Genomic DNA, 16,132 nt, shown 5'->3' on the forward strand with positions numbered 1-16,132 from the left:
TGATTACTTTACACTTTGACACGTCAGTTAAAATAAAGATTCCATTTGTCAGACCATATTCTTGTAGTTTATATAAATCGGTTTACAATGTGAGATTGTTGTGTGCCATGATCAGCGTATATTTTAGTGTCATCTGCAAAAACAATTACACATACTTTGTATCACAATCATGAAGGTCGTTTATATATATTGTGAAAAGTACTCAGTGGTCCAAGAATACTGCCCTGTGAATTACCTTTGCACAAGTTGACTTATTTTCTCATATTTTAACTAATTGTGTTCTATCTATTTGCTTCCTGTCCAGTTCAGTAAATTACCAGTAATACCATACGAGGTTAATTTTAATAACAGTCTTTCGTGTGGGACAGAATCAAATGCTTTTTTAAAGTCTAAATAAATTATGTCATTTTAGTCAGATCTTCTAGTAGTTGTGTTATGCATGATCTACTCTGTCTAAATCCATTTTGGCATTCTACATAAAGGTTATTTACTTTCATATGTGAAACTATTGCATCTCTAATAAAAGATTATAAAATTTTGCACACGAGACACAAAAATAAAGCTTCTTCTGTTGATTTAATCATCAGCATCAATACGATGGAAAACTGCACATTTATTTGAACGGGAGGGAAATGTTGTCCTGATAGCCACATCGGGCGTATAGCCACAAACCCACCGATCTTGTTTTTTTTCTTTCTTTTTTAAGATCATGCCGCGAACCACACATCTATGCACGAACTGGCGCGGCGAAGTCACGTGATACATTTTCGTTGTCTTTCGCCGTTAGCGGGGTGCAGACGAGCACGCGACACCACAGGAGCAAAGTGCGTCGAGTGTTGATACGTCTTCCAGCAGGGCTTCTGAGGTACTGTGACAGGGTCTCAGTCTTTCTGCATTGTGTTGCATACTAAATTTTGATTGATCACAGTCGCTTTTCAGTTCGTGTACTCGCCTGTATCGTTTTTCTTGCTTTGTGGGTGGTTTTGTTGTTCATCCACTCGATCCTTATAGCTAGATCTCTGCACGCCTTCCAAGTTATTCTGTTCGAATGCAGGAGTGAGATTTCGCAGGCACTGTCTGCTTGCGCACATGCACAAACACACCCGCACCCCTAATCCGGTACCCATCCGTATACATTCTCCCAAAACGCACACAAAATACTCGCATTTGAAAAGACGCTAAACTAAAGAACGAACACACACACACACACACACAGTATCTCACTGTCTCAGTCTCTGTCGCTTAGTCAGTTTTTGTTGTTTGTTCACATGTGCATGCCCTTCACTTTAGATTTAAAAAAAAAAAAAATTATGGCAATATTTTTTAAAATCAATTTTTACATCGGTTTGCCAATTTGATCATGCCTTTGTTTCAGTGTTTTATGTTTTTACACAGCGTTGATCATGTCTTTGTTTCAGTGTTTTATTCTCATGTCTTTTGTTTCAGTGTTTTAAAACTTTTATGTTAGTTCATCAGTTTGGCCATGTCTTTGTTTTACAGTATTTTTTTCTTTTACATTAATTGATTGTCTTGTCTTTGATTATAAGCATTTTATGTTTTTATGTTAGGCCATATATGTGTATGTTTTACAATATTTTATGCTTTTACATTGGTTATACCTTGTGTTAATTTTTTTTTTTTTTTAATTGGTTAAATTCCTGTCTTTGTTTTCACAGTATGTTATGTTTTTACATGGGTTAGGTCCTGTATTTTTTCAAATTCTTTTATTGTATTCATTTATTTTAACACCAGTTAAAGTCCTGTCTTTGTTTTACAGTATTTTATGCTTTTATATGGGTTAGGTCCAGTATTTGTTTCTAAGTGTTTTTTCTTTCTTAACATTGGTAAAAATCCCTTTGTTTTATACTAAGTGTTTCATGTTTAGGTTGTATCAATTTTTTTAAATATTTTGTGTGTTTTTTGTTTGTTTGTTTTTTTGTTTTCTTTTTTAAAATTTTGTCTTTGTTTTACAATATTTTATGGATTTACACAAGTTCTGTCTTTGCTTTAAAGTGTCTTTATTGGTTGAAGTCTTGTCTTTGGTTTACAGTATGTTATGCTTTTATGTAGGTTATATCTTTGCTTTAATGTAGTTTGTCAGTTTGTTTTTTAATATTGGTAAAACTACTAAAAGTTGTGTTTTGTTTGTTTTACAGTATTTAATGTTTTTATGAAGGTTAATCATGTCTTTGTTTTAATGTATTTGGTATGTTTCTTTTTGATTTTAGTAAAAGTCATGTGTTTTGCAATATTTTATGCTTTTACATGGGTTCGTTCATGTCTCTGTCACAGTTTTTTTGTTTGGTCATCGTCACGCTGCATTGCCATCATGAGTTTCCCTGAACCAATCCGTGAACCAGAGGTCAAATTCACCCAGGTCAGTGTTTGTCAGTGTTATGACTAAGTTCTAATGTTGCTGTCATGCAAGTAGTATGGGGATGTAATCTTTTCATGTACCAGTGGAGTTTCAGAAGTAACTGCCCGCTGAGTCTGCAGAATGCATTCTAAAACCCTTCATTTTTATCCTCTATCTTCCCTCCACAAGGCAATTTTGGCATCCACTTCATGCTAACAATACATCTCCTAGATTCTGTGATATTCTTTCCCCTCGATTTTAGCCTTTTTAGTGTATTATGTAGATAAAATGCTAATTCAGTCTAATATCATCACCTTAGATGAATAGACTATAAATAAATAAATGAAAAATGTAAATGGAGTGTGAAGTGTTCTGTCCCCTTGATTTTGGCCTTGTTAGTCAGTGTATTCTGTGATATTATGTCCCCTTAATTTTGGCCTAATTAGTCAGTGTATTTGATATTATGTCCCCTTAATTTTGACCTAGTTAGTCAGTGTATTATGTAAATTGGATTGTGAAGTATTCTTACCTTTTAATTTTGGGCTTGTTAGTCAGTGTATTATGTGAGTGGATTGTGGAGTATGAAGTAATGGTGGGACAAGCATGAATTGAAAGCTGTCATCGGCCAATGTCATCATTGTTGAAAACTAAAAGCATCTTGTGAATTGGTGTTGGCTTTAGGGCGTTGAAGTTAAACAGCAGATATGACAAATTAAATATTACAACATAGACGCACTGCACTGCTTTTGTACACACTTGAACTACTTGACATACAAAATTACGGCTCCAGAAAAAACAGCTCTAGCATGATGTGTACATCAATGACAGGTTGGTTGTGTCTCTTCATAAACCCATCTTGTGGTAATACAGACAGATGCACATAGTCCTAAATGTACAAATCCATACATCAGTGTCTGATTAAAAAGGGAGTAGAAAATACAGAATAGTGCAGCTTGACTCTTCACTCTCTGCCTGTCAGTCTGTGAATTTCTGCACTACAGTCACAATCTGGGAGGAAATTGTATTGTATTCCAACTTGGTTGGTTCCGATTCGGTTCGGTTTGGACGGGTTCGGTTAGAAAAGATGGCGAATACACATGATAACAAAAAGACAGTCAGTCTTGCTACGTGTTAGTGGTCTTCCGAATGTGTTAAGCTAGTTGTGTGTGCTAGCTCCGAAGAAGCACGCACAATACATGGTGTCAGAAGTTAGTAATGGCTGAAGCACATATCGCAAGAACGCCAGACGCTCTGCTCGTCAGCGGCGGAAATCCCAGTTTAGCTTGGCAAAAGTGGCGACAGAAATTCGAGATATTTCTACAGGCAACTGGAGCGTCAACAAAGCCAGACATTGTCAAGGTAGGACTGCTCTTAAACCATATTGGTGACGACGGGCTCGAGATTTTTTCGAACTTTGTTTTCCTTGACGCCAGAGTAGATCCAGCTGACGCTGATAACCAGTTACCGGCAGAAAGCAAGACGGATTATGACGTCGTCATACGGAAGTTCGACGAACACTTTCTCAGACGTGACCCGCAGTTGATGTTACGGCAACAGTTCTGGTACTCTCTACATCGAGAACCCGGACAGTCGTTTGACTCGTGGCTACGTACAGTCAAAGAAAAAGCAAAAGCATGCAAGTTTGACAATGTCAGTGAAATGATAAGGGACAAACTAGTCTTCGCATGCAGAGATGACTCATCAAAACTGAAGCTATATGATATAGGGGCAGAACTAACATTGGATAAGACTATCCAGATTCTTTCAGTGCGAGAGATGACAAAGCAAGAGCTTGCTGAATCCAAGACTGCCAGTATTGAGGCACTTTCCACCAAAACCGGCGACCGGCGACATGGGGGAGAAAGACGAGACCCCAAATATCAGAACCAGAGAAGCAGCCTGCCTTCAGGTGATTCTATGGCCAGTGGCAATTGTGGCTACTGCAATAGAAGACATCCTGCTGGAAAGAAGAACTGTCCTGCAGCCAAGAGCCGCTGCAAGAAGTGTAGCAAGATGGGCCATTTTGCCACTGTGTGCAGAAGTGCAGCATCAGTTCGTGAAGTTTCTCAAGACCCAGCTGACCAAGCAGGGGAAGACAGCCATTTTATTGGAGGCGTGAACGACAAGTCAGTGCCATCGACCAGCCTGGGGTGGCACATCAAACTCAAGGTTGGATCGCAAGAGCTTACCTGGTGTATCGACACTGGAGCTGAAGTTTCTGTGATGCCGGACCACATCTACAAGCCAGCCTTTGGGACTCTACACCAAGCTGACCGCACTCTTCTTGGACCTGGTGACCAGCGTCTCAGTGTCAAAGGCTTTGCTTACATCAGGCTCCACCACGGCCGAACAAGCATTCAAGAGAAGGTGTATGTCGTCAAAAGCTCCAAACTGCTGTTGGGTATGCCTGCCATTCAGAAGCTCGGATTGATTCACGACATTCCCGGTGCATTCTCAGTACGTGCCATTCGAACGCTGAAAGCCAATCAGCAATCTCCCAAGACACAAGATCAGATCAACTTCACATCTTCCGAGGACATAAAGCGACGTTACCCCAAGCTGTTCACTGGCTTAGGCAAACTGGAGGGTGAGCAGAACATTGAGGTGGAGGAAAATGCTAAGCCCTTCTCTCAGTCCGTACCCAGACGTATCCCAGTTCCGTTGCTCAAGAAGGTGGAGGTAGAGCTGAACAAAATGACTGATAATGGTGTCATCGAACCAGTTAGTATGCCTACTGACTGGTGCAGTCCCATTGTTGTGGTGCCGAAGGCTAATGGTGACGTCAGAATCTGCGTGGATCTGACAAAACTGAACCAGAGTGTGAAGAGAGAAGTGTACGCCATGCCATCAGTAGAGGAGACGCTGAGCAAGATCTCCGAGGGCAAAGTCTTCTCAAAGCTTGACGCCAACTCCGGGTTCCACCAGATCCAGCTGAATGAAGAAAGCTCCAAGCTTACAACGTTCATAACGCCATTTGGACGCTACAAGTTCAAGCGTTTACCGTACGGCATATCATCGGCGCCCGAATACTTCCAGAAGATGATGGACAACATCCTCCAGGGCCTGGATGGAGTGCTGTGCCATATGGATGACATTCTTGTCTTTGGCAAGGATAAGGCGGACCATGACCTCAAGCTCAAGAACGTCCTTGACAGGCTGTTACAGGCCGGCCTCACGCTGAACTCTGACAAATTCGAGTTTGGCAAAACAACGCTCGAATACCTAGGCCAGGTGATCGATGCAGAGGGCGTGAGGAAGGATCCCACAAAGGTGAAGGCTATTGTGGACATGCAGGAACCACAGAATGTGTCAGATGTCAGAAGATTCCTGGGTATGGTGAACCAACTTATGAAGTTCGTGCCCAATCTGGCTGAGAAGTCGAAGCCTCTGAGAGAGCTCTTACACAAGGATGTTACATGGACCTGGGGACAGGATCAGCAGTCTGCCTTCGACTCTCTCAAGAAAGACCTAGCATCACCAGAGACACTTGCGCTGTACAACCCAGATCGTGAGACCGTTGTTTCTGCTGATTCCAGTAGCTTCGGACTTGGGGCGGTACTCCTGCAACGCCAAGGCAATGGGGTGCTTCATCCTGTCGCCTATGCAAGTCGATCACTGACGGAGACCGAGAGGCGGTACGCCCAAATCGAGAAGGAAGCACTAGCCATCACCTGGAGCCTTGAACACTGGTCCCACCTACTCATCGGCATGACATTCCGTGTGGAGACAGACCACAAACCTCTCATCCCCCTCTTTTCGTCAAAACTGATTGATGAACTCCCTGTTCGCATCCAGCGCTTCAGGATGAGGCTGATGAGGTATACCTTCAACATCATCCATGTTCCGGGCAAACATCTGTACACTGCTGATGCGCTCTCCCGAGCACCGTTGTCAACGACCGAGACGGCGGACATCGATCTGACCTACCAGGCGGAGGCATACGTCAATGCTGTCCTACTAACCCTGCCAGCTTCAGACAGGAGGCTGGATGAGATCAGGTCAGAGCTCCAGAAAGACGACACACTTCGGGTAGTCATGCATCATGTGCAGAATGGGTGGCCAGACAAGAACACTCTGAATCGTCCAGTCAAGACCTACCTGAACGAACAGGGCAACCTCTCTGTTCATGACGGCCTCTTACTGCGAGGCAAAAGACTGGTGATTCCCGCATCTCTCCGACAAGACGTTCTACGTCATCTCCATGATGGACATCAAGGAGTCAACAAGACGAAGGAGAACGCAGCAAACTGTGTGTGGTGGCCTGGCCTTTCTCAAGACATTGACCTCATGGTGAAAACCTGCCCTGAGTGCGCCAAGAACAGAAAGGCCAGAGTGGAACCAATGAAGGGGACGCAGTTTCCGGAGCGGCCCTGGTCCAGGATCGCAGCTGACTTTTTTCAGCATAATGGTAAACTCTTCCTCCTTGCCATTGACTACTACTCCAGAGACGTGGAGATTACACTTGTGTCCAACAAAGTGACGACTGCAGAGACTGTATCCCGCATGAAGAAGGTCTTCAGTCGCCATGGCATCCCAGACACCCTTGTCACAGATAACGGGCCCCAGTTCAGCAGCGAGGAATTCGCAAGGTTTGCCCAATCCTGGGGGTTTGAACATGTGACCTCTTCCCCTCACTACCCCCAAGCCAATGGTGAGATTGAGCGTGCCGTTCAGACCATCAAGAATCTCATCAAGAAGTGTGGTGATGAGTACCTTGGGCTACTCATGTACCGCAACACACCCTTGGCCAATGGTTTTTCCCCTGCCCAACTGAGTATGGGACGCAGACTCAAAACCCGTGTCCCATGTCACCCCGATACCCTCCTACCCCAGACCCCTGACAACTACATCCTGAAGAGGAGGGAGAAGCAGTATCGTGAGGACATGGCAACTAACTATGACAGACGGCATCGGGTAGTCGAACCAGAAGATCTGACACCCGGTGATGCTGTTTGGATTCCTGACCAGAGGAAAGGAGGCACTGTGATCAGACTCCACGAGGCTCCTAGAAGCCTCATCATCCAGACCTCCGATGGTGGCCTCCTGAGGCGAAACCGGCAGATGACACGGAAACTGTACCCATCCGTGCCCACTACAGAAGGTGCCTCTTCCACCTCCTGTGCACCTCCCAACTTGGGTGCATTCTCCGATGCAGCCGAGATGACGCCTGCTGACCCGAAGATGTCTGCTGCCACGAAGACGCCTGCTGACCTGAAGACGTCGGCAGCCCCGAAGACTCCGGCAGCCCCGAAGACGCCTGCAGACGAGAAGACGCCTGCAGCCCAGAGGACGCTGGCACGCCTGCCAACGACTGGGAGCCTGGAGCCAGAACCAGCTGCAGCCCAGACATCCGAGCCGAGACGATCATCAAGACCGAGGAAGCCGACCCAAAGACTGATTGAACAGTGAAGAACAAACAATTCTTTCGCAATATTCGGCTTCGTTTCGATTAACTTCGGTTATGAAAGAATGTCCATTGAAAAAAAAAAAAAAAAAAAAGGAGATGTATTGTATTCCAACTTGGTTGGTTCCGATTCGGTTCGGTTTGGACGGGTTCGGTTAGAAAAGATGGCGAATACACATGATAACAAAAAGACAGTCAGTCTTGCTACGTGTTAGTGGTCTTCCGAATGTGTTAAGCTAGTTGTGTGTGCTAGCTCCGAAGAAGCACGCACAATACAGAAATCACAGTCACAGACACCAGAACTCAAGTCTTTCAAATTTGCAAAGTGATCTGTCAGTGATGAATAATTTGTTGCAGTAAACTTTGGACTAACCATATACCCCTCTTTTGCTGTGTCATCTTATTATATGTGATCACCGATTAAAAAAAAGTTTGACAAAATGTTATCTTGCAACCATAAGGACTAATCTAGCAGTACAGTGTTGTGTGATGTGAAACTCGACTCTGGACTTACCCAGATTCTTTTTTTTTTTTTTTTATTTTTTATGTTTCCTGCTTTGTCATGACATTTCCTCACATTGTGAACAAATTGCATGTGGACTGGGCTGCAGGTAGTCTTTCACATGCTGCACTAAAGGTCATGTTCAGGGTTGTGGTATTACTATGGTATATGATTTATTATTTATCATAATGGAAAGAGAGGAAATGAGTGGGATGAAGCAGTTGCAAGCAAAAGATGGACAATGCTTCACCATTTTCAAAAATGGGGGAAAAAAAAGAATGTGTGGCAGTTGATAAAGAATTTGTAGGTCCGTTTTGTTGTTGTTTTTGTTTTATGTTTGAGTGTTTTCACACTTTTTTTTTTCATGTGTTTGCCATTGCAAATCACTTTGTTCCCCATCAAATACAGGGATGAAGGTCAACGAAAGACAAGATGAATTATCTATCAAGAGTAATATATATGTTAACAACATATTTTTTCTTCTTTTTTTTTCTTTTTTTACTTCCAGCCCTCACCCAGAGGAGGGACTAAAGCTAAACAAGTGTTTAGTCATTTATTTTGGCATTAGTTTTATTCCCCTTTTTAATACTGATATGTTCTGATAACAATGACTGTATAAGCACTGATAATAATAATAACTGCCTGTGCAGACACTCCATTGAAACCGCTTAGTCATGCACAAAAAGTGTTTGTGTCAATGCTTTGCCAAGAGGACTTAGATAAAAAAAAAAATAAAAAATAATAATAGAATAATTTTTCAGTCTTGCAGGTTGCAAGTAGATAAAGGACAAACCTTTAACCATAATTGCAGCTTTCACCTAGCTAGAAAGAGATTTATCATCATAGATATCCAGTATATTTTCAGCTGACTCAGTGTTTGACCTGAGCTGTTATCAGAGTGTTCTCAAAGTTGTTATCAGTGCTCAGAGTTGAGTGTGTGAAGGGATGTATTGTGAGTGAGTGTACTTGTTGCACATTTTTCCCTTAAATGCACTGGTGAACAGTTCAGTGACTTTGCAGAGTCAGATTCTGATCGAGAGTCTTCCCATCCCATACAGCAAACCCTCTTCTCTCTGTCCTCTTTGTGATACTTTTGTCACAAAAGTGATGAAAGCATAAATACAAGGAATGGGGAGGGGGGAGGAAGGGGTTGTTGCAGGCTGTTTGGGAAGAGATAAAGGAGTGCGGGAGGGGGGAAGGAGAAGAGGGATGGGGGGAGCACAGTTGTTCATAGCTTTTTTTTTTGTTGTTGTGTGTTTTTTTAATAATTTTGACGCATATGTCATGGCCTTTCATTTGGCAGGGATCACTCTGACTGGGTGCATTAAAGAGAAAATTTGTGCAACACATGTGTATGATGCTTGACACTGGCAGATGTGCATTTATGTGTTTGTCTGTACAAGTCTTTCCATGCATTTTTACACATGCATTCACAGATGCAAGGGCACATACTCATGATTACGAGAATGCATGCATGTGTGCGCACTCAATACATTCAGAATAGGTGTACATTATATACATGTGCAAGAACGCACAGGCACTCGCTGGCTCATAAAAGTGCGTGTGCACACTCACCGCACATACACACACACACACACACACACACACACACAATGCTTAATTCAGACAGATACACTCACATGCTTGCACATGCACACGGAGAGAAGTATATGTTTGCTTTGAAACATCCATGTGCATGCGCACACACACATGTACACACACACTTAGAAATGTCCAAGTGCATGCACGCATGCACGCTACCACACACACACACACACATACACACACACACACACACACACACACACACACACACACACCTTTTTAGGAGATAGATGTTAAGGAGAGACATAGTGGTATGATAAGAGGGTCAGTACAAGTGTAGAGGGTAAAGGGAAAGAGAGGTGGTAGGAAGAGTGAAACGTGAAGAAACGTATGCGGCCAGCCATGTGCTGAGTATGGAGAAATACAGTGGTGGCAAAATGAAATTGTGTGTGTGTGTGTGTGTGTGTGTGTGCATACCAACCTGCATATTTGTGTGTATGTGTGAGTGTGCATGCGCACACCAATCTGCATATTTGTGTGTGTGTGTGTGTTCACTTGGAAATGGTGACATAACTGTATAGGATATTTTGAAAAAAAACACACAAAGAAGTGTGTGTGGATTGTGCCGCTATGAAAGTAGATTGATGGAAAGAGACGCTTTGCTGATATATTCAGCTCTCACACAGTTTTTGAGTTACTGCACTTTACAATTTTGCTCAGAGTGTTTTTTGGTTTTACTGCCGCATCTCAAGTTTTGAATCGTTTCATTTTGCAGAGTTCACTGTCACGGAACATTCTTCACAGGTACTGAGTCTCATGCACAGTCACAAGACATCGCTAACTGTTATCGCACAGCTTTTTATAGTTGACACACAGCATTGTATGATTTATAGTACAGTATTTACAATTACGACTGATGCAGTGATATGATACAGACTTTGCAGTTGTCGCACAGACATAGAATTTTCAACACTGCTTGTATTTTGTTGTCATATTTTGTTGTGTAAGTGTACACAAGTGTCAGGAGAGTTCTGTGCACGTGCGTATGTGTGTGTGTGTGAGGGGTGGGGGGGTTGTGAGGTATGTGAGTGTATGCATGCCTACACTGTGGGAGCATTGGGATATTGGAACATGCGGGTGTGTATATATATATATATCTTTGTATATATGTGTGTGGGGTTGGGGGTGGGGGATATGGGCGTATGTGTGTGTGCTTGTACAAGTAAGTGTTCATCTGTGTGTGTGTGTGTGTGTGTGCCGTGGAAGCTGCGATACATAGCCTAGAAATGAGTGTGGGGGGTGGGGGGGGGGGTAGAGGAGGTGCAGGATAATGTGTGTGTGGGGTGTGTGTGTGTGTGTGTGTTGGGGCTCATGTACGTTTATGTGTGTTTGACTGTGCTTTCATATCTGTGAAACTGCATGTTTGGTGCATATTGGTTATGCATATGTGTGTGTATGTGTGAATGTGTGTCTCCATGTTTTACATTTATTTGCTTATTTATCATCATTGTTGTCTTATTTATTTATTTATTAATTATTATTATTATTACCTTTTTTATATTATAATTATTATTTATTTATTTATTTACTTTATGTATGCTTATAGTTGACTTCATCAAGTTTTTGCGCTTCATACATATTGGTAGTAGTTGGTTTTGTTGTTGTTTTTTTTAATGTATTTATCTATTATTTATTCACTTTTCTCTCTCTCTCTCTCTCTCTCTCTCTCAAGGCCTGACTAAGCGCGTTGGGTTACGCTGCTGGTCAGGCATCTGCTTGGCAGATGTGGTGTAGTGTATATGGATTTGTCCAAATGCAGTGACGCCTCCTTGAGCTACTCAAACTGAAACTGAAACTGTCATACAGTTTTTACAGCTCTGTATGTGACTGCTTTAAGGTGTTTCTTTTATTTATTTTTTTTTGTTTAATGTTTTAGTGTAGACTTTATATTTTATTCATTTTTGGCTCAGTTTTTCAGTTAAGTTTCAGTTCCAAAGACGTTTCAAAGCTTGTGCACTGTTCCTTAAACCAAACCCCAAGTCTGCTGCAATAAAAACAGAAAGAAAGAAAGGAAAAGCAGATGCCTGATCTTGCATGAATCTAATGCGCTGATCAGGCCGTGAGAGCCCAGCATATGTTTGTGTAAAACATCCCCCCCCCCCTCACCCCCCAACTCACACACACACCCCCATTGATTGAGGCATTATCTGTGCAGGTGTGGACAGCTGTCTGTGTCAGTGCGATTAGTTTACACAACTTTATGGCTCAGTTCAGATACCAGACATTCTTTTTTTTTTTAAATAAGGTGTTTGTATGTCACAAAGTCCCCATAAAATCGGCTCCAAGCACTTCCCGTGAAACAACATACAAGTACAGAGGATGAGAACCCTAATTTTGTATTAGAAAAACATTATTATAAAAGGAGTGCAAACATCAAGGAGAAAGGTGGCAGAATGGTTAAAATGCTCCTCTGCCAATACAGAGTCCATGCGGGTCTGGGTTCGAATCCAACTCTCGCCCTTTCTCCCAAGTTTGACTGGAAAATCCAACTGAGCACGTAGTCATTTGTATTAGAAGATAAACCAAGGTTCTGTTTGCAGCACACACTTGGCACACTGAAAAAGAACCCATGGCAACGAGAGTGTTATCCTCTGGCAAAATTCTGTCGAAGAAATCCACTCTTGATAGGTACACACATATATGCATGCACTCATGGCCAGGCAAGCGTGTTGGGTCATGCTGTGGGTCAGGCATCTTCCTAGCAGATGTGGTGTAGTATATGTGGATTTGTCTGAACACAGTAACACATCCTTGGGAAACTGAAACTGAAACTTAGTAATGAAACAAAATGAATACACTGAATAAAAAAAGAAGAGGAAAAAGCACTGACGCCTGAACTACACATAAACCCAACACACTGGTCGTGCGGGCAGGCCTTGAGAGTCTAGCCAAGGTTTGTTTAAAACATAAACCAAAAAAAATGAAATACATTGATTACAAATGAGGAGGGAAAGAAAAAGAAGCAGAAAAAGGAGAAGAAGGAATAAATGAATCAATTAAAGAAAATAAACAGATGAATAAATACATGAAAATGTAATAAAATGATCTGTGATTATCAATGTGTATTGTGCTTCATATTCATGTCGCTTTATCTCACTGTTATGGAGCTGAGTGACTGTGTCAGCTCTGTGAACTTGTGCAGTCATGTCTTGGGTCACAGTGTTAACAAGCGCCTATGGATGCATAATGAGAAGTCATGGTGAGATATCCTGAACGCTGTTGTGTAAGGTACACAACATGCCCTTGCCACATTTTGAAAGCTGACTTTGCAAACAGTGGCTGAAGAAATTGGAGGTGCTGGGGGTGGGAGGTGGAGGCAGGGGGAACAGGAGTGGGGGTGGGGGTCAGGTGTGGTGACAGGAGAAGGTAGATTAACTTTCAGTGGCTGCGCCTGGGGGAGCATTGAATTCTCTCCCACCAGGGAGGGTATTGCATTACGCATGCTGGACTTGAATGCGTTTCATCAGATAGATATGCTCATTGTAAGAGTGTTGTAAAGAAGCATATGTATTTATCTATTAAAAAAAAAAGAAAAGAAAGAGTATTATATATATCTATTAAGAAAAAAGAAAAAAAAAAGAGGTATGAATGTTGTATCTCTCCCCATTAAATGGTTTAAAAAAAAAAAAAAAAAGCATATCTTTTATTTTTTTATGTATTTAATGTTTTTTTTGGTGTTTTTTTTAAGTTTGACTGTTGTATGTCTCCCCTTAAAATGGGGCAGTGGCCTTTTTGATTAAGTATCTGAACCAGAAAGAAAGAAAAATTGACTAGTCATTTATTGTGGAGCCGTGTTGCCCAAACTCCGTGGGAGAAAAGTGGAAGCTCAGTGACATCTTCATCGAAGCAGAGTGACCGAAGGTCCAGGCATTTGCTGCTGGGTTGAGGACCAAGCTCAGTGGCAACAGGAGGACTTTTTAATCTGAGGGTCCTGGGTTCGAATCTTGGTAGTGGCGCATGGTGGGTAAAGGATAGGAATTTTTCCAATCTCCCAGGTCAACATATGTACAGACCTGCTTGTGCCTGAACCCACTTCATGTGTGTACACATGCAGAAGATCAATACTCATGTTAAAGATCCTGATATCCATGTCAAGTGTTCAGTGGGTTATGGAAACACAAACATACCCAGCATGCACACCCTCAAAAAGCGGAGTAGAGCTGTCTGCATGATGGGGTAAATAAACAAAACTGTCATACATGTAAAATCTTACATGTCTGTCTGTCTGAGTGTGTATGTGTGCGTGCCTGAAATCTGAATTACACAGGAAACAAATGATGAGCGCCCAGTAGCAGCCGTCAGTCGGCTCTTCCCAGGTAGGCAGCCTGTTGTGCAAATGACCCAGTGTTTGTAAAGCGCTTAGAGCTTTGTCTCCAAACGAGGATAGGCGCTGAATAAGTATCAGTATCATTGAAAACTTGAAGAGATCCGTTAGGAGCAAGGTGGTAGATTGGTTAAGATGCTTATCTGCCAGTACAGTGATCGTGAGGGTCTGGGTTTGAACACTGCTCTTGCCCTTTCTCCCAAGTTTGACTGGAAAATCAAACTGAGCGTCTAGTCAATAAACAGAGGTCTTGTGTGCAACATACGCTTAGCACACTGAAAAAGAACTCAAGGGAACAAAAGTGTTGTCCTCTTGCATAATTCTGTAAAAAGTACTCTGTGCTGATAGGTACACAAATATATATGCATGTACGTGGTGTGTCCATCGAGATCGATGATGACCATCGTTGTCATCCAGATGGGGGATGGGGGGAGGGTGGTGGTGGGGTGGGGGGAAGGATGCTCATGAGTCTTATCTGTGAGTGCGCAGATGGCTGAATAGTCCAATCTGCGCACGAAATGTTCGCTGACAGTTGGGGCAGACAAAGACAGGCATATCATTGTCAGGGAGCTTGTTTGCCCGTGACTTTCTGGCCTGCCTCTTCTGAACAGCTGCAGCAGTCCTGTTGGCCTCGCACAACTTGGCGCCTTTGTGCACAGCAGCGCGCCATTTGTTACGGTCCACTGCAGATTCCTCCCAGGAGTCAGGGTTGATATCAAACGCTTTCAGAGAGACTTTCAGAGTATCTCTGAAGCGCTTCTTCTGACCTCCGTGTGATCTCTTCCCTTGTTGCAGCTCGCCATAGAAGAGCCTTTTGGGCAGCCGATGGTCTGGCATGCGCGCCACGTGTCCAGCCCAGCGAAGCTGGGACTGCATCAGGATGGTGAAGATGCTGGGAAGGGTGGCTTTTGCGAGCACCTCTGTGTCTGGGGTCCTGTCTTGCCACTTGATGTTCAGTAGCTTCCTGAGGCATGTTGTGTGGAAGTGGTTCAGCTTCTTGGCATGCCGTTGGTACACTGTCCAAGTTTCGCAGCCGTACAGTAGTGTGGGGAGAACTACTGCTCTGTAGACCTTTAGCTTGGTCTCAAGACTAATGCCTCTTCTGTTCCAGACATTTGCACTGAGTCTACCAAAAGTTGCACTTGCTCTTGCAATCCTGACATTCACTTCATCGTCGATGGTCGCATTTCGTGACAGTGTGCTGCCAAGGTATGTGAACCGCTCCACCGCACTGAGTCTCTGACCGTTGACTGTGATGTTGGGCTCAACGTAGGGTTTCCCTGGGGCTGGCTGATGGAGAACTTCAGTTTTCCTCGTGCTGATGGTAAGGCCGAAGTTCCTGCTGGCAGTGGCAAACTTGTCGACGCTGAGTTGCATGTCAGCTTCAGATCCAGCGTTGAGGGCACAGTCATCAGCAAACAAAAAGTCTCTGATGATGTCTGTCATGACCTTCGTTTTTGCTTGAAGCCTTCTGAGGTTAAACAGCTTGCCATCTGTTCGGTACTTTAGGCCGATTCCAACATCGCCATCTCTGAAGGCATCAGTAAGCATTGCAGAGAACATGAGGCTGAACAGCGTTGGAGCCAGGACGCAGCCTTGCTTGACACCATTTGTGACAGCAAAAGGAGCAGATGTTTCGCCATTGTCCTGGACTCGAGCCTGCATGCCTTCATGGAATTGGCTGACCAAGGAAATAAATTTCCGAGGGCATCCGTACTTGGCCATGATCTTCCACAGTCCCTCTCTACTCACGGTGTCAAAGGCCTTAGTGAGATCGACATAGGTGGAGAACAGATCAGCATTTTGCTCCTGACATTTCTCTTGCAGCTGCCTTGCAGCAAACACCATGTCCGTGGTTCCGCGCTCTTTCCGGAATCCACATTGGCTCTCAGGCAAATGACCTTGGTCAAGGTGTGCTGTGAGGCGGTTTAGTAGGATCCT

At 43.3% G+C, this 16,132-nt stretch overlaps 1 protein-coding gene across 1 annotated transcript in view; it reads left to right on the forward strand.

The window, feature by feature from the left end:
• The first annotated feature begins 726 nt into the window (after window positions 1–726).
• LOC143282108 (aldehyde dehydrogenase X, mitochondrial-like) overlaps window positions 727–16,132 on the forward strand; it is a 41,997-nt gene continuing 26,591 nt past the window's right edge. The window contains exons 1-2 of the mRNA XM_076587611.1: window positions 727–865; window positions 2,293–2,377. Of these exons, the coding sequence (XP_076443726.1) occupies window positions 2,330–2,377 (48 nt within the window). The 5' untranslated portion in view covers window positions 727–865; window positions 2,293–2,329. The remainder of the gene's footprint in view (window positions 866–2,292; window positions 2,378–16,132) is intronic.

Source organism: Babylonia areolata, chromosome 5, assembly GCF_041734735.1.
Source record: "Babylonia areolata isolate BAREFJ2019XMU chromosome 5, ASM4173473v1, whole genome shotgun sequence".
NCBI lineage: Eukaryota > Metazoa > Mollusca > Gastropoda > Neogastropoda > Buccinidae > Babylonia > Babylonia areolata.